We start from the raw sequence: 24,903 nt of genomic DNA, 5'->3' as shown, positions 1-24,903 counted from the left end.
TTACTGGGTGCAGCAGTTGTGATACAATCCATTTTAAGATGTAGCATGTAGCAGAGCTCACAAAGCTAATGTCACCTACACCCCTGGTTAGCAGCTTTCTGTGTACGTTGTATATTTACAGAAAGCTACTAATCAGTGCTGGGGTGTGGGCAGCTAGTCTGGCAGTGATAATCTCCTGCTGATAAAAAACTGATTGTAAAAAAACAGCCTAATAAGTGACACATTGCTGAAATCAGTGTCTTTGCCCCTACCTCATGCTGCCCTGAGAGTACATAGCAAAAACCTGCTCACAGATTCCCTTTAAAAATTATATATATATATATATATATATATATATATATATATATATATATATATATATATATATATATATATATACATATATATATATATATATATATATAGTTTGCAAGCTGTATTCATTTAGACATTCCTTATTGATTTATGATCTTGAAACTGATATGTTTTACTTCCCACAGTGATGCAGTGTATAATATATTGTATATCTGAAAACCAAGCTTAGAAATATATTTTGCAAACAGAATAGTTATAAAGGATGAAAAGCATATTCACCTGGTTGGATTGGGGCTTGTGCTTGTGTGTTTTCCTCTGAAAAAAGCAAATACAGTCAGAATGTATTGAACATGAGACAATAATTCTAATCTATGTTGGTATGATATCCTGAGAAACTCAATGATGAAATAATGCTGTTTTTCATATGTGAAATAACCAGGCCTGTAAAAATAACGTCTTGTCTTATAGTTTAGAGTTATTTTACACAGGCTGATGATACATTGGGAACCACTGACCCTTGTAAAAATGTCTGTAAGATGAAAGTGCTAATTTGTCTATTATATCTATTATGTGATCATTAAAAACATCTTGTGGTAGCGGCTCATTGACCTGTGTGAATAGCGCTAGGCTCTAAACAATAATAAAACTGTGCGCTGACGAATAATCACACAAACATACCAAAGATCCATATCAATGGAGCTAAATGAATGCCAATCAACTAGATGTACAGAACCGGTCAAAAGGTTGGACACACCTGTTCATGAAATGGCTTTTTGTTATTATTGAAATGTGCACATTATAGATTGAGACTGAAGGCAGCAAAAGTAAACATACTACCCATATCCATTTTCCTTAAAAAAGGAATGGGCAACATTTCACATAATACATAAGTGCAACACCCACTAGGGCCGTGGGGTACTCGGAACCGGGTCGGATGGTTCTTAAAGGGGTGGTCATGGCAGCAGTGACCTGGTCCGTGGCCCTGGGCGTGCAATAAAAGTGATGCAGTGATGTTTGGGAATAAAGTTTATATAGGAAAAGGGGATTGTTCGTGACGCCACCTGTGGTACTCGGCTAGGGATGGCCGACGCTGCTTAACCCCTTAATCCCATATGACGTACTATACCGTCGAGGTGGGGTGGGCCTTAATTCCCGGTGACGGTATAGTACGTCATACGCGATCGGCCGCGCTCACGGGGGGAGCGCGGCCGATGGCGGCCGGGTGTCGGCTGCATATCGCAGCTGACATCCGGCACTATGTGCCAGGAGCGGTCACGGACCGCCCCCGGCACATTAACCCCCGGCACACCGCGATCAAACATGATCGCGGTGTACCGGCGGTACAGGGAAGCATCGCGCAGGGAGGGGGCTCCCTGCGGGCTTCCCTGAGACGATCGGTACAAGGTGATGTACTCACTTCGTACCGAACGTCTTCTCCCTGCAGGCCCCGGATCCAAAATGGCCGCGGGGCTGCATCCGGGTCCTGCAGGGAGCACTTCCGGGTCGGAGCAGGCTGCAGATGAAAGCTGCAGCCTGCTCCGATGAAAGTATGATCGCAGATCTGATAGAGTGCTGTGCACACTATCAGATCTGCGATCTGTGATGTCCCCCCCTGGGACAAAGTAAAAAAGTAAAAAAAAAAATTTCCACATGTGTAAAAAAAAAAAAAAAAAATTCCTAAATAAATAATAATAAAAAAAAAAATATTATTCCCATAAATACATTTCTTTATCTAAAAAAAAAAAACAAAAACAATAAAAGTACACATATTTAGTATCGCCGCGTCCGTAACGACCCAACCTATAAAACTGGCCCACTAGTTAACCCCTTCAGTAAACACCGTAAGAAAAAAAAAAAAAAACGAGGCAAAAAACAACGCTTTATTACCATACCGCCGAACAAAAAGTGGAATAACACGCGATCAAAAAGACGGATATAAATAACCATGTTACCGCAGAAAACGTCATCTTGTCCCGCAAAAAACGAGCCGCCATACAGCATCATCAGCAAAAAAATAAAAAAGTTATAGTCCTCAGAATAAAGCGATGCCAAAATAATTATTTTTTCTATAAAATAGTTTTTATCGTATAAAAGCGTCAAAACATAAAAAAATGATATAAATGAGGTATCGCTGTAATCGTACTGACCCGACGAATAAAACTGCTTTATCAATTTTACCAAGCGCAGAACGGTATAAACGCCTCTCCCAAAAGAAATTCATGAATAGCTGGTTTTTGGTTATTCTGCCTCACAAAAATCGGAATAAAAAGTGATAAAAAATGGTCACGTGTCCGAAAATGCTACCAATAAAAACGTCAACTCGTCCCGCAAAAAACAAGACCTCACATGACTCTGTGGACCAAAATGTGGAAAAATTATAGGTCTCAAAATGTGGAGACGCAAAAACTTTTTTGCTATAAAAAGCGTCTTTTAGTCTGGTTTCACACTTGCGTTTTTATCTGCATGCGTTTTTTAAAAAAACCGCATGTGTGAAAAAATGCATGTAAACGCGGTAAAACGCATGCGTTTTTATAGAAAAACACAAGAAAACAAGAAAAAAACAAAAAACCCTAACCCTACCCCTAACCTGAAATACGTGGCACTGAAATACGTGGCACTGAAATATACATTTATATACGTATATACGTATATAAGTGCCACGATATTTCAGTGGCCACGTATATAAGTGCCACGTATTTAAGTGCCACGTATTTAAGTGCCACGTATTTAAGTGCCACGTATTTAAGTGCCACGTATTTAAGTGCCACGTATTTACGTGCCACGTATTTACGTGCCACGTATTTTTCAGTGCCTGAAATACGTGGCACTGAAATACGTGGCACTGAAATATCGTGGCACTGAAGTATTTACGTGCCACGTATTTTTCAGTGCCTGAAATACGTGGCACTGAAATACGTGGCACTGAAATACGTGGCACTGAAATATTGTGGCACTGAAATATCGTGGCACTGAAATACGTGGCACTTAAATACGTGGCACTTAAATACGTGGCACTTAAATACGTGGCACTTATATACGTGGCACTTATATACGTGGCACTTATATACGTGGCACTTATATACGTGGCACTTATGACTGTCAGAAAATGTTCAGTAAACGGTTAGGGGTAGGGTTTCAGGTAGAATTGGGGAGTTTCCACTGTTCAGGCACATCAGGGGCTCTCCAAACGCGACATGGCGTCCAATCTCAATTCCAGCCAATTCTGCGTTGAAAAAGTAAAACAGTGCTCCTTCCCTTCCGAGCTCTCCCGTGCGTCCAAAAAGGGGTTTACCCCAACATATGGGGTATCAGCGTACTAGGGACAAATTGAACAACAACTTCTGGGGTCCAAGTTCTCTTGTTATCCTTGGGAAAATAAAAATTTGGGGGGCTAAAAATCATTTTTGTGGGAAAAAAAATATGTTTTATTTTCACGGCTCTGCGTTGTAAACTGTAGTGAAACACTTGGGGGTTCAAAGTTCTCACAACACATCTAGATAAGTTCCTTGGGAGGTCTAGTTTCCAATATGGGGGGGTTTGTACTATTTGGGTACATCAGGGGCTCTGCAAATGCAACGTGACGCCTGCAGACCAATCCATTTAAGTCTGCATTACAAATGGCGCTCCTTCCCTTCCGAGCTCTGTCATGCGCCCAAACAGTGGTTCCCCCCCACATAGGGGGTATCAGCGTACTCAGGACAAATTGGACAACAACTATTAGGGTCCAATTTATCCTGATACCCTTGTGAAAATACAAAACTGGGGGCTAAAAAATCATTTTTGTGAAAAAGAAAAATAATTTTTATTTTCACGGCTCTGCGTTATAAACTGTAGTGAAACACTTGGGGGTTCAAAGTTCTCACAACACATCTATATAAGTTCCTTGGGGGGTCTAGTTTCCAATATGGGGTCACTTGTGGGGGGTTTGTACTGTTTGGGTACATCAGGGGCTCTGCAAATGCAACGTGACGCCTGCAGACCAATCCATTTAAGTCTGAATTCCAAATGGCGCTCCTTCCCTTCCGAGCTCTGTCATGCACCCAAACAGTGGTTCCCCCCCACATAGGGGGTATCAGCGTACTCAGGACAAATTGGACAACAACTTTTAGGGTCCAATTTATCCTGATACCCTTGTGAAAATACAAAACTGGGGGCTAAATTTCATTTTTGTGAAAAAAAAAAAAAATTATTTTCACGGCTCTGCGTTATAAACTGTAGTGAAACACTTGGGGGTTCAAAGTTCTCACAACACATCTAGATAAGTTCCTTGGGGGGTCTAGTTTCCAATATGGGGTCACTTGTGGGGGGTTTGTACTGTTTGGGTACATCAGGGGCTCTGCAAATGCAATGTGACGCCTGCAGACCAATCCATTTAAGTCTGCATTCCAAATGGCGCTCCTTCCCTTCCGAGCTCTGTCATGCGCCCAAACAGTGGTCCCTCCCCACAAATGGGGTATCAGCGTACTCCAGACAAATTGGACAACAACTTTTGGGGTCCAATTTATCCTGATACCCTTGTGAAAATACAAAACTGGGGGCTAAAAAATCATTTTTGTGAAAAAAAAAAATAATTTTTATTTTCACGGCTCTGCGTTATAAACTGTAGTGAAACACTTGGGGGTTCAAAGCTCTCAAAACACATCTAGATAAGTTCCTTAGGGGGTCTACTTTCCAAAATGGTGTCACTTGTGGGGGGGTTTAATGTTTAGGCACATCAGGGGCTCTCCAAACGCAACATGGCATCCCATCTTAATTCCAGTCAATTTTGCATTGAAAAGTAAAATAGCGCTTCTTCTCTTCTGAGCTCTGCTATGCGCCCAAACAATGGTTTACACCCACATATGGGGTATCGTCGTACTCAGGACAAATTGCACAACAACTTTTGTGGTCTAATTTCTTCTCTTACCCTTGGGGAAATAAAAAAATGGGGGTGAAAAGATCATTTTTGTGAAAAAATATGATTTTTTATTTTTACGGCTCTGCATTATAAACTTCTGTGAAGCACTTGTTGGGTCAAAGTGCTCAACACACATCTAGATAAGTTCCTTAAGGGGTCTACTTTCCAAAATGGTGTCACTCGTGGGGGGTTTCAATGTTTAGGCACATTAGGGGCTCTCCAAACGCAACATGGCGTCCCATCTCAATTCCAGTCAATTTTGCATTGAAAAGTCAAATGGCGCTCCTTCCCTTCTGAGCTCTGCCCTGCGCCCAAACAATGGTTTACACCCACATATGGGGTATCAGTGTACTCAGGACAAATTGCACAACAATTTTTGGGGTCCAATTTCTTCTCTTACCCTTGGGAAAATAAAAAATTGGGGGTGAAAAGATCATTTTTGTGAAAAAATATGATTTTTTATTTTTACGGCTCTGCATTATAAACTTCTGTAAAGCACTTGTTGGGTCAAAGTGCTCACCACACATCTAGATAAGTTCCTTAGGGGGTCTACTTTCCAAAATGGTGTCACTTGTTAGGGGTTTCAATGTTTAGGCACATCAAGGGCTCTCTAAATGCAACATGGCGTCCCATCTCAATTCCAGTCAATTTTGCATTGAAAAGTCAAATGGCGCTCCTTCCCTTCCGAGCTCTGCCCTGCGCCCAAACAATGGTTTACACCCACATATGGGGTATCAGCGTACTCAGGACAAATTGTACAACAATTTTTGGGGTCCAATTTCTTCTCTCACCCTTGGGAAAATAAAAAATTGGGGGTGAAAAGATAATTTTTGTGAAAAAATATGATTTTTTATTTTTACGGCTCTGCATTATAAACTTCTGTAAAGCACTTGTTGGGTCAAAGTGCTCACCACACATCTAGATAAGTTCCTTAGGGGGTCTACTTTCCAAAATGGTGTCACTTGTGGGGGGTTTCAATGTTTAGGCACATCAGGGGCTCTCCAAATGCAACATGGCGTCCCATCTCAATTCCAGTCAATTTTGCATTGAAAAGTCAAATGGCGCTCCTTTGCTTCCAAGCTCTGCCATGCGCCCAAACTGTGGTTTACCCCCACATATGGGGTATCAGCGTACTCAGGACAAATTGTTCAACAACTTTTGGGGTCTATTTTCTCCTGTTACCCTTGGTAAAATAAAACAAATTGGAGCTGAAATAAATTTTGTGTGAAAAAAAGTTAAATGTTCATTTTTATTTAAACATTCCAAAAATTCCTGTGAAACACCTGAAGGGTTAATAAACTTCTTGAAAGTGGTTTTGAGTACCTTGAGGGGTGCAGTTTTTAGAATGGTGTCACACTTGGGTATTTTCTATCATATAGACCCGTCAAAATGACTTCAAATGAGATGTGGTCCCTAAAAAAAAATGGTGTTGTAAAAATGAGAAATTGCTGGTCAAATTTTAACCCTTATAACTCCGTCACAAAAAAAAATTTTGGTTCCAAAATTGTGCTGATGTAAAGTAGACATGTGGGAAATGTTATTTATTAAGTATTTTGTGTGACATATGTCTGTGATTTAAGGGCATAAAAATTCAAAGTTGGAAAATTGCGAAATTTTCAAAATTTTCGCCAAATATTCGTTTTTTTCACAAATAAACGCAAGTTATATCGAAGAAATTTTACCACTAACATGAAGTACAATATGTCACGAGAAAACAATGTCAGAATCGCCAAGATCCGTTGAAGCGTTCCAGAGTTATAACCTCATAAAGGGACAGTGGTCAGAATTGTAAAAATTGGCCCGGTCATTAACGTGCAAACCACCCTCGGGGCTTAAGGGGTTAAAGGGATCGCTGGGGCTGATGGTGATGCAGCACAGTTGTTATAGCTCTCCACAGGTAGAGCCTAGTCCCCAGGGCAGTTAAAGATGTGTATGGTAAAGTTATTGATGGATGGTAGTGGTGCAGGGCGAGTGATGCAGGAAAGAATTGAGAGGACACAGCAGGGAGCAGTTTCCACACTTTAAGGGTACTGTCATACAGTACCATTTTAATCGCTACGACGGCACGATCCGTGACGTCGCAGCGATCGTATGATTATCGCTCCAGCGTCGTAGACTGCGGTCACACGTTGCAATCACGGCGCTGGAGCGATGCCGAAGTCCCCGGTAACCAGGGTAAACATCGGGTAACTAAGCGCAGGGCCGCGCTTAGTAACCCGATGTTTACCCTGGTTACCAGCGTAAACGTAAAAAAAACAAACACTACATACTCACATTCCAGTGTCTGTCCCCGGCGTTCTGCTTCTCTCCACTGTGTAAGCGCCATAGCCGGAAAGCACAGCGGTGACGTCAGACGTCACCGCTGTGCTCGCTTTCCGGCTGGCAGACGCTCACACGGTGGAGAGAAGCTGAGACGCCGGGGACAGACACCGGAATGTAAGTATGTACTGTTTGTTTTTTTTACGTTTACGCTGGTAACCAGGGTAAACATCGGGTTACTAAGCGCGGCCCTGCGCTTAGTTACCCGATGTTTACCCTGGTTACAAGCGAACACATCGCTGGATCGCTGTCACACACAACGATCCAGCGATGTCAGCGGGTGATCAAGCGACGAAAGAAAGTTCCGTACGATCTGCTACGACGTACGATTCTCAGCAGGGTCCCTGATCGCTGCTGCGTGTCAGACACTGCGATATCATAACGATATCGCTAGAACGTCACGAATCGTACTGTCGTAGCGATCAAAATGGTACTGTGTGACAGTACCCTAACTCACAGTTCGGATGTTATTCCCCAGCCGGGGTGCTGTGTCCTTCAGGTCAGTGGTCCAGCAAACTCTCCAATAGCTTGGGGTACTTGTCCAGAACCCCCTTCATGTGTGCCTTTCCTGGCCAACTCACTGCGCTGGCTCTCACCTCTCCTGCCCTGCACTTCACACCCAGTGTCCCAAACCGGTAGTCACGGGTCCTGTCAGCTGATGTCTTCACTGTCCCCTTGACCCTCTGTGTCTACCTTTTCAGAGAAATAGATGTGCATGTGGCTGTTGCACTTGCAGATACGACATACTCCGGGTTCCTAGCTGGGACTTGTAGTTCCTCCACTAGATCAGGGGCCTGTTCTCCTACTGCGACCTGGTCCCTCCACCTGGTGATGGTCAGCAAGGATGCGGGCCCCACGGGTGGTGTCCACACTTCCTGTGCCCCTAGGAACCCTTTGTTCCCTCTGGGAGCTTCTTTCCTTTCCATTCTCTTCACACTGTCAGGAGCTTCAGACCCACACATCTGCTCTGCTCCACTTCTCATCAACTCTCTCCTTACTGTTTTACTAACTCCTCCCCTTCCCCACTTTCTCCACCCACACCTTCTACCTAACCCCTCTCTGGCTGGGAGAGGTCTAGTGATGGGTGCAAATGTTAGGGTTCCCCTCCTTACCAGAGAGTTGTGGCACCACACCTCTGGCTGAGATGCAGTACTTCTGTGGCGACTGGACCCTCAGGGGCGCCACATAAGCATACTGATCCCGTAGTGAATATACCACGTACAGATCAAGAAGTGGTATATAGATTAAAGATTATTAAAAAGGTTATGTTTATTTCAATAGCTCTAAAACATACACAAATTAATTAAAAACAGAGTGCCTCAAACCATAGAACACACACAAGGAGGTTAGCTGGAGTAGTATGTACTACTGCACAGGAACGGCACCTTACTTGTGGAGGCAGCGCAAACCCAGGTAACATGTATTGGGCACAGGGTATTGGTCTTTTGTTATGTTAAAAAAAACGTTTGCTAGTATAGGTACACTGACAGCAGTTGCTATTATGTTGCTCCATATGTAAACACATGTTTGTTTGCAAAATTCATGTCCTTCTGCACACGCACTTTAACACTGCAGGCCACCTTATTGTTTATATAGTTACAGGTATATCCTGTGCTCATACACAAATCTTTACTATTTATATGGGGGTGTGTCAGGAAATGATAGGATATTAGTAATTTCTTTTCTCTGCAGATAGATCGTGCTTATCCTGTTGTTGAGAACAGCTGGAGTACCATAGCTGCAAATCATTTTAAATGCTGATATTCATTGACTGACATGATATATTTGGTATTGTATACATATGTTCCTGTGTACTAGTGCTGTCAGTTCACTGCGGGTCAGGTGGGGCTGACTACCGCTGAAGTCACGGAGGCTGCGCAGACTCCCCGCCTGACCTGCGGCGAACTGACAGCGTGGGAAAATGTTCAGAAACTTTCCCACGCTAATGAGTTCATGTCCGGTCAGGGGGGGGAGACTGCACAGGCAGCTTTTCATTCATTCCTTCGTGGTTTACAGCCCGGCCGGTAGCATTAGCACCGCTCTGGGTTGTAAAACTAAGCCTTGAGATGGATTGCAGCGTGGGACTTGACTGTACAGCAGACAGGTATGGGATATTGTTGCATTTTTATTTTTTTTATTTTTTTTGTTTTTAACGGAAGAATGAGGGCTTCGCTTGGATTGAAAGTATAATAAAGATGTTAAACCTGTGTGTTATTATTTCATTAAAAGACTTTATTTTTAATGTGTGTGTGTATTCTAACCCTTTCATACTATTGGATATAATGGATAGGTGTCTTATTAACACCTCTCCATTATTAACCAGGCTTATTGTCACCTTAACCATGGTCCCTCTCTAGGCTATTAATATCTTCCCTCAGTCACTGGCTTTCCCACTCTGGCGGAGAAAATTGAACGGGAGCCCACGCCAGTTTTGTCCGTGAATTAATCCTTTAATTTAACACCTACAGCTCCAAAATTTTACACACACACACTACTAACATTATTAGCCAGGGACATATAAAAATCTAACGGATATGCAATGGTTTACTGTATGTAAACCATGTGTCATATCCTGTTGGGTTCTGTAATGATTTAGCAAAAGCCGATAAATGAATTACCGGCTATTCTGCTATCTACCTCTGTATGAAGTATAAATATATATATGTGTCTCACTGACATATATATACTGTATATATACAGTGACTTGCTAAAGTATTCGGCCCCCTGAAACTTTTTACCCTTTTCCCACATATCATGCTTCAAACATAAAGATACCAAATGTAAATTTTTGGTGAAGAATCAACAACAAGTGGAACACAATTGTGAAGTTGAACGAAATTTATTGGTTATTTTAAATTTTTGTGGAAAATCAAAAACTGAAAAGTGTGGCGTGCAATATTATTCGGCCCCTTTACTTTCAGTGCAGCAAACTCACTCCAGAAGTTCATTGTGGATCTCTGAATGATCAAATGTTGTCCTAAATGCCAAATGATGATTAATATAATCCACCTGTGTGTAATCAAGTCTCCGTATAAATGCTGCTGCTCTGTGATAGTCTTAGGGTTCTGTTTGAAGCACAGAGAGCATCATGAAGACCAAGGAACACAACAGGCAAATTTACATTTGGTATCTTTATGTTTGAAGTATGATATGTGGGAAAAGGTTGAAAAGTTCCAGGGGGCCGAATACTTTCACAAGGCACTGTGTATATATATATATATATATATATATATATATATATATATATATATATATATATATATATATATACACTGTATATATGTGTTCACGAATATTTGAGCCCATGGATCCATTATATGTCCATTTTGCAAGCCGGAGAGAAAATCTTGCCATTCGGATGTCACACGTATGCTTGCATGCGAGAAAATCGCATCCTCGCACTGCACACGGATGACATACAAATCAATGTTCAGGGAACATTTCTGCGATTCTCGTCCGTGTAAAAATTTTTGACAGTTAGAGTGATCAATGAGTGGAACAGGCTACCACGAGAGGTGGTGAGTTCTCCTTCCATGGAAGTTTTCAAACAGTGGCTGGACAGACATCTGTCTGGAATGATTTAGTGTATCCTGCTTTGAGCAGGGGGTTGGACCAGATGACCCAGGAGGTCCCTTCCAACTCTACCATTCTATGATTCTATGAAAATTGACCAATTTTGTATATGTTGTGTGTGACTCCAGCCTTATACCACAGCTGGCACCAACCATGTTCAGAGCCTGAGCCAGTTATTTGTTCTTGCACATGGCATGTAACATTCATATATGTTACGTGCTTCAAGGGGATAATACGAAATTGAAAAATCCTTTGAAAAAGAAAGAAAACCTTGGTAATTATAAACTTTTTGAAATAGACTAATAAATGTGTTAATTATCCCCTCATTTAGGACTTTTTTTCATCAATGTATTTTGAGAACCATAATTATGGCATTCTTCTAAACAATCAAAATTTGGCAAAACCAAAGATTTTGTTGTTTCATAGAACAAGTTGGAAGAAATGCTTACCAGCGGAAACTAAATATATTGACCCCTTGCTTTGTATGGTACTGATGGTCAGACAAACCAGTAGTCATACTTCTGAAGACCTCTTCCACCAGAAGAAAATGCCATCTGCGTGGTCAGTAGTCAGCACTGCAGCCTTGTAGCGCTGGGTTCCTGGGTTCAAATCCCACCAAGGACAACATCTGCAAGGAGTTTGTATGTTTTCCTCGTGTTTGTGAGGGTTTTCTCCGGGTTCTCTGGTTTCCTCCCACATTCCAAAGACATACTGATAGGGATTCTAGTTTGTGAGCCCCAATGGGGACAGTGTCAATAATGTTTGTAAAGCGCCGTGGAATTAATGGCGCTATATAAGTGAGTAAAATAAATAAATGTAGCATCATCATGGTGCCAATTTAAAAGGTCTAACAAAATCGCACATCTGGATGGCATCTAGTAACACATAGCGCATGGTATTTAATTGTTTAAGGTTCTATTTTTATAAGGCTTCCCTGTGATTGGGTGGGAATAATATATGAAGAAAACATGGGTATGTGTAAGGAGAAGGACAAAGCACCGGCTCAAGGGTTTGAACCCAGACGCATGACAGTTTCCATCAAAAGCATCTGAAAATGTCAGTCTTGATTAATTGGGACCTTAGTCCCTGTATTTTCTGGGAGATTACATTGATGTGGAAGCTTATATTGGTATGTCTGGAAGACAACTGTGTTCATGTCTGTGTGCATGTCTATTTTCCTCTGGTGGAGGAAGAAGTGGTCAGACGTAAGACAGTTGGTTTCCTCATTGAGCACTGAAATGTATACTTTTTCATTTTTTTAGGCCATGATTTTTGAAGGGCAAGTTGTTTTTGCATGAAATGGTACCATGTTGGGGTACAAAGGGCTTCATTATCTTTGAAAGGACGGGACACAAGAAACAGCAATTCTTCCATTGTTTATCTTTAGGTCGTTCACTTACATTTATGTTAATGATAAGTTGATTTTATTGCATGGATAATTATGATTGCGGTTAAACAAATGATTTTTTTTTATTTCTTCAAAGATTTTAATTTGGAAAGGAATAAAGAGTTGTTGGGTTGTTTTTTAGTGTTGATATTCTATTCTTTTCAATACACTTTGTATCAACATTTAGCAATCCTTGGTTTACTCACTAAAACTCTGTGCATTTTACCATATTAGTTAAAGCAGATGCATAATATGTTGTCACTGTGTGCCATTTGCTTCATTCTCACTATAATTTGGGTATGTACAGGCTTCTCTACATTTTTAGTGTATTGTGTTATTACGTTATAAGTCAGGTTTGTCACGGCCCACAAGGGAACATGTGAATCACCTGGTGGGCACACATATATAAGCAGCGACTGACACAATACATTTATTTCATAATATAAATACACAAGGCCTGCCAATAAAATTAGACAAACCACCAGAATGTATAGTTCAGAATTAAACAACCTTTATTATTACAATGATAAAAGCCAATATTGGTACAAAACCAATCAAAATATAAAAATGCCTCCGATCGTAATGAATAGGGCTCAAGCAAACCCCCACATAATGCCTAATAAATTAACACACAATTAGTATATGTCATAATGGCAATGGAAAAATTATTGTCAAGGAGATAAGCCTATAATCATGTCACACACCCCCGGAAGAAGAATTCGTTTGAAACGCGCGTTGGGGATTCAGCAGGTCTCGTGCAACCTCCACTTTGGTAATTTTATCAGGAGATTTATAGCAGTAGCCACATTAATGTTTCATCAATAGTTCACTGCGGCCATCTCTATTTGGCATTCTAGTATAGTTACATGTGTAACAATGTAGTAAGCCTAAGCACATTCTACCTAATGATTGACATATGTGGCATTCTCTTATATTTATGTTTCATGATTATAGGCTTATCTCCTTGACAATAATTTTTCCATTGCCATTATGACATATACTAATTGTGTGTTAATTTATTAGGCATTATGTGGGGGTTTGCTTGAGCCCTGTTCATTACGATCGGAGGCATTTTTATATTTTGATTGGTTTTGTACCAATATTGGGTTTTATCATTGTAATAATAAAGGTTGTTTAATTCTGAACTATACATTCTGGTGGTTTGTCTAATTTTATTGGCAGGCCTTGTGTATTTATGTTATCTTGAATGTGTTCGCATGTATTTTGGGACTAATATGCATATACATTTATTTCATAATGTAGAAACAAAAGTAGCATCTCAATTATTTTATACACTGCTCAGATTATTATTATGTAGAATTATAGGTAAGTTTGGAAATGAGGGTACTGTAATATATGCTTGCAGTGGTACAGTTAAATGGGTAGACCAAAACACAAATTAATTTTTATCCTAAATGTCTATCTATTTAATACCATAACCTAATCTATTTTGTGATATGTGATGTCACTTGTAGGGTTGCGTTGGTCTCTGCTCGCTGGATATTCTTCTTACAACGGCTCCTTCTTTCTGATCAAAGTTGGCAAGCGAACTGTCACTGTGCATATTGCACTGTGAAAGAATCTACTAAGCATCCATCAGAATTGACAACTGATGCATGCTCAGTGGAGTAGGGACTAGCCAATCCCCTGAAACGGAGGTTGCTGATAACTTTTCCTTTCACGGAAGGGGCAAAAGCTGCATCAGTGAAAGCAATCTCTGCCCCCTGATGATGCTTTGCTTGAGTATATCAGCATGCACTGGAATCTTAAACAAAGTGTCTTCAAAAAGGAAGTAGTTAAAACAAGTAAAGCAGTTAGATGATGTACTTTGGGAATGGAAGGGGCTTTTTAAATAAAGTATATTAGAAGATAGACTAAATTATAGCATTAAATAGATAGGAAATTCGGATGAAAATTCATTTGTTTTTTCGGATCATTCCTTCAAAGTTACTGATGGACCATTGGGACCCCAGTCCGACAGTCCTAATAGTACCAGCTTTATATAAGCTTAATATGTTGTCAATTGTGTTTCCTTTACTAAATCCGATATCCAAGAAGTATCGTTTCTCCTTGCGGAGATTGAAATGCTAAGCATGCCAAAATGAGGAGACTTAAAGCCACAATGTTCCTCTGGGAAATATGCTAATTATGCAAATTGTCTCTTCAGAGAGGAAGAGAACTAGAACTCTAGTGCCACCTATTGGAAGTAGCAATCCTACAAGTCAATGTCGAGCCTTTAACGAGCCTTGTCACATGACTTAGGATAATAGCCAAACCAGAATCTCAATTTGCAGACACTGTGTTTCGGGGTAATGTCCCTTGTCAGTACAAAGTGGAGATCTGGTCTGGCTGAGTGAGAGGCGTCCGACCGATATAGTCAAAAGTCAAATTTCTCCTTCTAGTAGTGTGAAACTAGAAGGAAACATGCTAAAATGCTTTCTTAGACTGTGTTCACACGTGTTTTTGCAGTTTTTTAATGCAATTTTTAAGCTATATTTTACAGTACCAGCAAAAGCTATAAGATTTCAGATGTCTCATGCACACACATTGTTTTTTTTCCTGTCTGAATTGGAAAACCACTGTGTTTTCAAAAACTGCAGCATGTAACTTCTTTCAACGTTTTTCCAGCATTTTTCACCCATAAAAAGCAATGAGTTAGTGCAAAAATGCAGCAAAAAACGCAGCTGTCAGGCTTTGCTATGTTTTAGTGGGGAAAAAAAGCAGGTACAGCAGTATGTGAAACGCATTTATTTTTGTGATTTTTCCCAAATTTAAACCATAATATCTTTGTCTCTTCACCTGAGAATGTCAAATAGGATTGGCACAGTTTGAGGGGATTAGTGAAAATATGTAAAGTAAACTGGCGGACCAGGCTGTGAAATTGCACAATGCATGACCAACTCAAGAGCTGACCAAAGTGTGAAAGTTAACAGTGTCCTACAAACTCAATGCATTGCCAATGTCTTCAACTCCCCCCGCTGTTACATTTGTAATTGTGTATTTTTTCATGAACTCCTATGAACTTTTTTGTTCAAAATAGTCCCTTTTTTTCACACATAAAAATCTTTTTCCACTAAATAATTTGATAAAATTGCCCTTTTTTCAAAATGATTTTATGGTTTCACATAAAAGGAGGTAGGCTGGAAAAATCGCCATGATGTATCCATGCATTCAAGGTCGGTAAGTACCTAGCGACCTGGACGTATGGATACATTGGAGGTCAGAAGGGGTTAAAGTGTTTGTTATGAAACAAAATTCTTATAGTTACATGTCTCACATGAGGAACTCCTCCTTTTATTTAAAATAAATTCTAGAGGCAGATTCTCATTCACAACAGTGTCCTGCCCATAGTTACATAGTTACATAGTTATTAAGGTTGAAGGAAGACTGTAAGTCCATCTAGTTCAACCCATAGCCTAACCTAACATGCCCTAACATGTTGATCCAGGGGAAGGCAAAAAAACCCCATGTGGCAAAGAGTAACTCCACCATGGGGAAAGAAATTCCTTCCCGACTCCACATACGGCAATCAGACTAGTTCCCTGGATCAACGCCTTATCAAGGAATCTAGTGTATATACCCTGTAATATTATACTTTTCCAGAAAGGTATCCAGTCCCCTCTTAAATTTAATTAATGAATCACTCATTACAACATCATACGGCAGAGAGTTCCATAGTCTCACTGCTCTTACAGTAAAGAATCCGCGTCTGTTATTATGCTTAAACCTTCTTTCCTCCAGACGTAGAGGATGCCCCCTTGTCCCTGTCTCAGGTCTATGATTAAAAAGATCATCAGAAAGGTCTTTGTACTGTCCCCTCATATATTTATACATTAACATAAGATCACCCCTTAGTCTTCGTTTTTCCAAACTAAATAGCCCCAAGTGTAATAACCTATCTTGGTATGACAGACCCCCCAGTCCTCTAATAACCTTGGTCGCTCTTCTCTGCACCCGCTCCAGTTCAGCTATGTCTTTCTTATACACCGGAGACCAGAACTGTGCACAGTATTCTAAGTGTGGTCGAACTAGTGACTTGTATAGAGGTAAAATTATGTTCTCCTCATGAGCATCTATGCCTCTTTTAATACATCCCATTATTTTATTTGCCTTTGTAGCAGCTGCCTGACACTGGCCACTGAATATGAGTTTGTCATCCACCCATACACCCAGGTCTTTTTCATTGACGGTTTTGCCCAGAGTTTTAGAATTAAGCACATAGTTATACATCTTATTACTTCTACCCAAGTGCATGACCTTACATTTATCCCCATTAAAGCTCATTTGCCATTTATCAGCCCAAGCTTCAAGTTTACATAAATCATCCTGTAATATAAAATTGTCCTCCCCTGTATTGATTACCCTGCAGAGTTTAGTGTCATCTGCAAATATTGAAATTCTACTCTGAATGCCCCCTACAAGGTCATTAATAAATATGTTAAAAAGAAGAGGGCCCAATACTGACCCCTGTGGTACCCCACTGCTAACCGTGACCCAGTCCGAGTGTGCTCCATTAATAACCACCCTTTGTTTCCTATCCCTGAGCCAGCTCTCAACCCACTTACACATATTTTCCCCTATCCCCATTACTCTCATTTTATGTAACAACCTTTTGTGTGGCACCGTATCAAAAGCTTTGGAAAAGTCCATATATACTACGTCCACTGGGTTCCCTTGGTCCAGTCCGGAACTTACCTCTTCATAGAAGCTGATCAAATTAGTCTGACATGAACGGTCCCTAGTAAACCCGTGCTGATACTGGGTCATGAGGTTATTCCTCTTCAGATACTCCAGCATAGCATCCCTTAGAATGCCCTCCAGGATTTTACCCACAGTAGAGGTTAAGCTTACTGGCCTATAATTACCGAGTTCAGTTTTTGCCCCTTTTTTGAATATTGGCACCACATTTGCTATACGCCAGTCCTGTGGTACAGACCCTGTTATTATGGAGTCTTTAAAGATTAAAAATAATGGTCTATCAATGACTGTACTTAGTTCCTGCAGTACTCGGGGGTGTATCCCATCCGGGCCCGGAGATTTGTCAATTTTAGTTATTTTTAGCCGCCGCTGTACTTCCTGCTGGGTTAAGCAGGTGACATTTAATTGGGAATTTTTATCACTAGTCATATTGGCTGCCATGGGATTTTCTTTTGTAAATACTGATGAAAAAAAGTCATTTAGCAGATTGGCTTTTTCCTCATCCTCATCCACCATTTCACCCAGACTATTTTTAAGGGGGCCAACACTGTCATTTTTTAGTTTCTTACTATTTATATAGTTAAAGAATATTTTGGGATTATTTTTACTCTCACTGGCAATGAGTCTCTCTGTCTCAATCTTTGCTGCCTTGATTTGCTTTTTACAGAATTTATTTAATTTTCTGTATTTATTTAATGCCTCCTCACTACCTACTTCCTTTAATTCTCTAAATGCTTTCTTTTTGTCCCTTATTGCGCCCCTTACAGCTCTATTTAGCCATATTGGTTTCCTCCTATTTCTAGTATGCATATTCCCATACGGTATATACTGTGCACAGGTCCTATCCAGGATGCTAATAAATGTCTCCCATTTTCTTTGTGTACTTTTATGTCTCAGGATATCGTCCCAGTTAATTGCACCAAGATCCTCTCTCATCCGTTGGAAATTTGCCCTCCTGAAGTTTAGTGTCCTTGTCACCCCCCTACTACCCATCTTATTAAAGGTTACATGAAAACTTATTATTTTGTGATCACTATTCCCCAAGTGACCCCCAACCCTTATATTTGATATGCGGTCTGGCCTGTTGGTTAATATTAGGTCTAGCAGTGCCCCCATAGTCTTTAACATCTCATTTACGGTAGATATAGGAAGAAAGTGGAATAAGACATCAGATCGCAGATATTAAGGTATCCTTTTATGCAGCTTCCTATCACCTGCATGCCCATATAGACGACTTAGGAGGGTCGATCCTTCTTTAGAACCTTAAAGCTGTTATGTGTAATGTTTTATGAACATTTAATTTGTAGCGTCCTTTGCTACCGCAGCTTACGATGGACCCAATAGTTCTTAGTGGCACTTCCAACATGAAAAGAGACTAACTAGAGCATACCATTATTTATTCAGATTTGTGTACACTTCATTGTAGCTCTCAAGCTCATTGATAATATCCACTATAACAAATATTATCTTACTTTAAAAAAAATGAGTGTCTTTGTACAATGTGCAATTGTTCATGCTGTGTTATACATACCTTTTGTAGTAGAACAGTTTTGGTTAATAATATCCCAACTTTTTGATTCTGTGTTGACCAACACATGTGCTGAGCATTCACCATAGTCCTAGAAAGAGAAAAAAAGGATACAATAACTCAAACATTTTTTTTCTAAAAATTAGATTTTAGAGAAAAGGCTAGAGAAAACAGCCAGCTTTTTCACTTTTATCCATAGGCTTAGCCTGGTATATCAGCTCAACATTACTGACTTGAATGGAACGAGATCCACTACCAGACATATCCTAAATCTGTGTTTGCTAAATCAGCCAAAATACAATATTCTAATTTCAAACAGTCTCAAATTTTTCACTAAATAACAAATAATAAATATAGAAAAGCTATTAAATTGGATTTATTTGAACTTACAGCGTCACTGACTTTGAAAGCACATCTTTGCCAATATATGCCATTTTTTACTGGACACACACTTTCCTGAATCTCGAAACTGATAAAAATATGCAATTTGCCAGTTTCTTCCTAGATAGGGAAAAAAATGATAATTTAGCAAGCACGTCATGCACTATTTCTGTATATAACACTTTGAAAAAATAAAAAAAGACATATAAACTGTTTTGCACCCAGTTTAAACTGTAACCATTCTCCTTTTAATTTTCTACTTTTAGTTGCTTAGAGTCAACAGTATCAAATAAATGTATCGGTATTTCTCTGATTCATATATTAGCTGGACTTCTCAGATCCACTAGACCTGTTGGACAGGTAAGATGTAACTTACCTCTTCTAGTTGTAAAGCTCTGTCTCTGCAGAACATGAGCTAGCAATGTCTCCTACCTCATCCGAAACAAAGAGAATAAATAATGCAAAAAGAAAGGCACAATTCTACAAGACTGACACAGTGAAATCTTTCTATTTAGCACGATAATGCATAAAACCATGAAAACTGGCATTATTTTATCTTCATCTGCTCTTTTCTGCACACAAGGCCTGATGCCTAACTGGGCCTAAAGACCTCTCCAAAATATAAGAAGGCACCAGTCTCATTAATGGCACAGATGGTTATTACATATTTTTAATTAGTATTAGGTAATTCAAGTTACACCTCCGGAAATTAGAAAAATAATATACATATTGAGGTTACTGCATGGTATACATGACCATATCTTTTACACAGCTTTCCTAAACCAATGCAAATATTGCCTGAGAAAACCAATGAGTGCAACATGTAAATATTTCTTAAAAGCAAGCAAACTGGATTTGCACATATTTGTTGTGAAATTTTGGTTACAAATTCCACATGAAGTGGAATTACAACACAAGATCTGCAGAGAAATATAGACATCTTGTAGGTTTTGCCCTAACCATTGAGGAAGTGCTGCAGATTTTAACTGTGGATTCAGGCCAAATATTCTGTATGGACCATTGTGTACAGACTGGCCACAGATCTCCCAATCTGAGCTCAACAGTCTCATAAGGGTACTGTCACACAGTGCAATTTTGATCGCTACGACGGTACGATTCGTGACGTTCTAGCGATATCGTTACGATATCGCAGTGTCTGACACGCATCAGGGACCCTGCTGAGAATAGTACGTCGTAGCAGATCGTTTGGAACTTTCTTTCGTCGCTTGATCACCCGCTGACATCGCTGGATCGTTGTGTGTGACAGCGATCCAGCGATGTGTTCGCTTTTAACCAGGGTAAACATCGGGTAACTAAGCGCAGGGCCGCGCTTAGTAACCCGATGTTTACCGTGGTTACCAGCGTAAACGTAAAAAAAACAAACAGTACATACTCACATTCCGGTGTCTGTCCTCCGGCGTCTCAGCTTCTCTGCACTGTGAGCGCCTGCCGGCCGGAAAGCGAGCACAGCGGTGACGCGGTGACGTCACCGCTGTGCTTTCCGGCTATGGTGCTTACACAGTGGAGAGAAGCAGAACGCCGGGGACAGACACCGGAATGTAAGTATGTACTGTTTGTTTTTTTTACATTTACGCTGGTAACCAGCGTAACCCGCTGGTTACCCGGGGACTTCGGCATCGCTCCAGCGCCGTGATTGCAACGTGTGACTGCAGTCTACGACGCTGGAGCGATAATCATACGATGCTGCGACGTCACGGATCGTGCCGTCGTAGCGATGAAAATGGCACTGTGTGACAGTACCCTAAGTTTATAAGGTTGTTGAGTTCGGGCCAGGAGACTCACAGATGGCCCTTATCTCACCATCCGTACATGGACAGTGGGTCAGGGCTGTTGGAATTTGAGCTAACAAAGCTAAATCTGTACCAAAATCTGCTATAACACACACACATGTAACCCAAGCAGATTTTGGAAAAGATTTCTTAGCTGTATCAACAGTGTCATGGGTGATCCCAGTGAAAATAGTATGGGTAATGTCTAATAGTTCAGTAGCTCTAAAAAGTTGTAGGACATTGCAGGTTTCTAATCATTGTCAGAAGAATTTATTTCAAAATGTGTAAGCCATGAAGCAAGAGACTGGTCTCTTAGGCACATAGAGATGTCCACGTCTCTCAATCTCAAAGCCCAAAAAGCTGACGGTCTGAAGGAGCGCAGCTGTGTCCTTTATCAGTGATTTACATGGGGTGCAAATGTAGGCATTTGCATGCTGTGTCTATGAATATTATTTTTCATTGTAAGTGGATACGTGGATGAGACCTGGTTGAATGGCCATACCCAGATGGACTTGGATGGCTGTATTAAAGGAAACCATGAACAATTGATATCATGATTACAATTCAACAGACCTACTTCTGCATCCCCCTGTATTTTTACATATTTTAAAAAGGGAGCTTTACATCTACTGCTATGGAAAACAAATTGAACTAAGTATTTGCTGAAAATCTTTACAAATGTAAGAATAAATATATACTTCACACAGATTCTACCAGTTTAGATTAAACACATTGCATATTCAGCCTCTGCTCCACCCTTTCTAGTATTGATGTTCATACATTTTTAACAATGTCATCTCCTACCTTCTTCCTGGCCTCTGTGATCCTGTACAGCATAAACTGGTTTCCTTCTTTTTTTGCATCATTGAAGGACTTCAGCACTTCATCTGCTGCCTGAAAAACGTTTTTGTCATCGCAATCTGCTTCATCAGTATAGGACTGGTTAGCAGAAGCAAGGAGACAATAAGAAAATAGGAGCACAATGGCCAGGAGCCTCATTTCAGCCACTGATTCCCTTCGCTAGTGGATACTGCTTAGGAGGTCTTGGACATGTGAATTCTAGGCAATCATCAATGAGACAGAAGGCAAACAAAACACTGCCTGTTCACAGAATAGTCAATGAACTCTGATGACAAATGTTTCCCAATCCACACAATGCAAACTGCAGCATAGGTTTAACTAAATAAACTAAACTGTGAGGGGGCTGTAAAGTCCTTGAAGATCACATCAAAGGGTCCATAGTATGTAAAGTTGTGCAATATAAGTGCCAGTACTGTGAGAATATACACTACCACTACACAATATATTTCACTAGTATTTTCCGATGTTTGTGACAGAACTTTTGATTAGAGATGAGCAAATAATTAAATTTTAGGTACAAATTACAATCGACAATTTTGCAATATAATATAATTTATTTGTTGAATATTCACCCAACATAGCCAAACGACATTGCAGTCAATGGGAGAAAAAAACAAACGCAAACATAACACCTTCAAACATTACTGAATTCTGCCAAAACACATCAAATTGAGGGAAGACACCATGAAAGTGGCCTCAATTGACCCACAATACAAAATTTATAACAGCACGGCAGCAATCAGCCATGCATGAGGTATCAGAGTTTGAATTGAACTTCAAATTAAGACAAGGTGGATGAGGCATTGGTGTAGGCCTGCTGTGCTGGGAGCACTGATACCATATGCAATGCAACAGCTCAACCTGCTTTGATGCTCAGCCACACTCAGGTTGCACAAATATCAGTTTCTTAGACTACTATTGTCAGAAAAATCTAAGGATAGCAACATGGGTAGTTGACTCAAATGTAGTGGTGGCTTGCTGGTCTCCGAGGCCTACTGCTACAGGCAACACACATGAAGGAGACCCAACCAGGAGTCTACACATTTCCAAACATTAGTAGAAGACACCACCAAAGTGGCATCAATTTCACCAGAGTAGAACTAGTAAAATGGGGACAGACACCTCTTCCACTAAAGCCAACCCAGCAGATGGGGACTGTAACGGGCAAGGTTGTGGAACCACTGTGTTGTAGCCCTTGGAAAGCTTGGAGGAGCATAATTAGGTGTCCTACAAAATCCCACCTCGTATAAGCAGCAGCAGGCAAAAACCGCGACCCATGGAGGGACAAGGAGGTGGCACCAGGTGCTGCTCAATGGCTGACCTACAGAAGGTGGCAGCTGACCCCCTAGAGTGGGTAGGCTGGTACAGCACAAAGGAGGGATGAAGAATGCAGGCAAGCACTGTAGGGACACAGGAACCACGGGTGCAGATGGGACTGGCTGAGAAACAGAAAAGCAATGGCAGGTGCGGACTCGGCCGGCTGTTAGATACATGAGCATTGGCAGGTGTGGGTTGGACCAGCTGAGGAACAGGATAGCTCTGGCAAGTGAGGACTGGACCAGGTGTTACACAGATGGAAACAGAAGGTGCAGACTGGTCCGAGTATTACACAGATGAGCACTGGCAGGTGCAGACTGGACTGGGTGTTACACAGATGGGCTCTGGCAGGTGCAGGCTGGATCGGGTGTTAGAAAGATGGGCACTTGCAGGTGCGATCTGGACCAGCAGTTAAACAGAAGAGCACTGGCAGGTGCGACCTGGACTGACTGAGGAACCAAAGAGAACTGGCAGGTGCGGACTGGATCAGGTATTAGACAAATGGGCTTGGCAGGTGTGATTTGGACCAGTAGTTAAACAGATGAGCACTGGCAGATGCGGGCTGGACTGGCTGAGGAACAAGAGAGCACTGGCAGGTGCAGACTGGACCAGGTGTTACACAGATGGACCCTGGCTGGTATGGGCTGGATCAGGTGTTAGTCAGATGGGCCATGGCTGGTGCGTGCTGGACTGGGTGTTAGAAAGGAGCTCTGGCAGGTGCAGGCTAGACTGGCTGATGGACAGAAAAGCACAGACAGGTACGAGCAGTGGGTACAGGGTAGACAAGCTGATGGGCGGACCTGGGGAACCTGACAACTAGCAAATATGCAAGACATGCAAAGCAAATTAACAACATTGCTCAGTCTGAAGGAAGGTATCACCCAGCTATTGGCTGGGGATGCCTTAGGGTGATTTACGCAGTCACTTTAAGAGGGAGGGAGCGTACGCCCTAAGCATAGTGCCTGAGCCTATAACTGAACCTTGGGGGACACCGACAGATAGTAAGTGAGATGAGGAGGTGGTGTGTGAGTGGGAGACACTGAATGTCCTATCTGTTAGGAGATCCAACAAAGGGCCAAGTCTGTAATGCCAACTGATCAGAAAGTCTGTAGTAAGAGGGAACAGTCCACTGTGTCAAAGGCAGATGCCAGGTCCAGGAGAAGGACGAGGACAAACTTGATTTGGCGATTAGTAGGTCGTTGGTGACTTTAATCAGGACAGTTTCAGTGGAATGGTGCAATCGGAAGCCAGATTGTAAGAGGTCAAAGAGGGAGCAAGAGGAGAAGTGGGAGCACAGTTCAAAATGGATGTGTTGTTCCAGTAGTTTGGAGGCATAGAGGAGAAGTGAGACGGGGCGATAGCTAGACACAGAGGATGGGTTAAGGGAGGGCTTTTTGAGGATGGGTGTGTTTCAATCAGAAGAGGAAGACACCAGTTATTAGTGGCAGGTTGAACAGGTAGGTTAGGCTTGGGATGAAGACTGTGGTAAGGTTTGGAATGAGGTGGGATGTTATTGGGTCAAATTCACAGGTGGGGAGACATGATTTGGAAAGTAAAGATGAAAGTTGATCTTTTGTGAAGATGAAGTTGGTTTTGGAGGAAGAGAGTTGAGTACTTATGAGGAGGGGCTGTGGAGAATTTAAGCAAAAGCTTTGCCTTCTGTTGTCAATCTTCTGCTTGAAGAATGAGGCAGCCTTGAACTGAGATGAGAGAAGAGGGAGGGAAAGCTGTCGGACGGAGGAGCGAATTGAAAGTACTAAATTGCTGAGTGGGGTTGTGAAACAGGTATGATATGAGAGATGAGAAGTAGGCTTGTTTTGCTGCGGTGAACAATTGCGCAGCATTTTTACAACTCCTG

General features: G+C 41.2%; 1 protein-coding gene across 2 annotated transcripts in view; it reads right to left on the bottom strand.

Annotated features, from left to right (window-relative positions):
• The window catches only part of LOC143808112 (T-kininogen 2-like), a 72,893-nt gene extending 50,941 nt beyond the window's left edge, over positions 1 to 21,952 (bottom strand). The window contains exons 1-4 of one of the 2 annotated variants that reach the window (XM_077290416.1): positions 21,672 to 21,952; positions 19,087 to 19,197; positions 18,700 to 18,787; positions 574 to 609 (exon numbers count right to left, since the gene is read on the bottom strand). In XM_077290416.1, coding sequence (XP_077146531.1) covers positions 574 to 609; positions 18,700 to 18,787; positions 19,087 to 19,197; positions 21,672 to 21,866 — 430 coding nt within the window. In that variant the 5' untranslated portion in view covers positions 21,867 to 21,952. The remainder of the gene's footprint in view (positions 1 to 573; positions 610 to 18,699; positions 18,788 to 19,086; positions 19,198 to 21,671) is intronic. The other variant, XM_077290417.1, reaches the window with a different exon arrangement.
• Positions 21,953 to 24,903: the final 2,951 nt, after the last annotated feature.

This window comes from Ranitomeya variabilis, chromosome 2, assembly GCF_051348905.1.
Source record: "Ranitomeya variabilis isolate aRanVar5 chromosome 2, aRanVar5.hap1, whole genome shotgun sequence".
In the NCBI taxonomy this organism is placed as follows: Eukaryota; Metazoa; Chordata; class Amphibia; order Anura; family Dendrobatidae; genus Ranitomeya; species Ranitomeya variabilis.
Note: the sequence above shows the minus strand (reverse complement) of the source record. Positions and strands in the feature narration are given on the sequence as shown.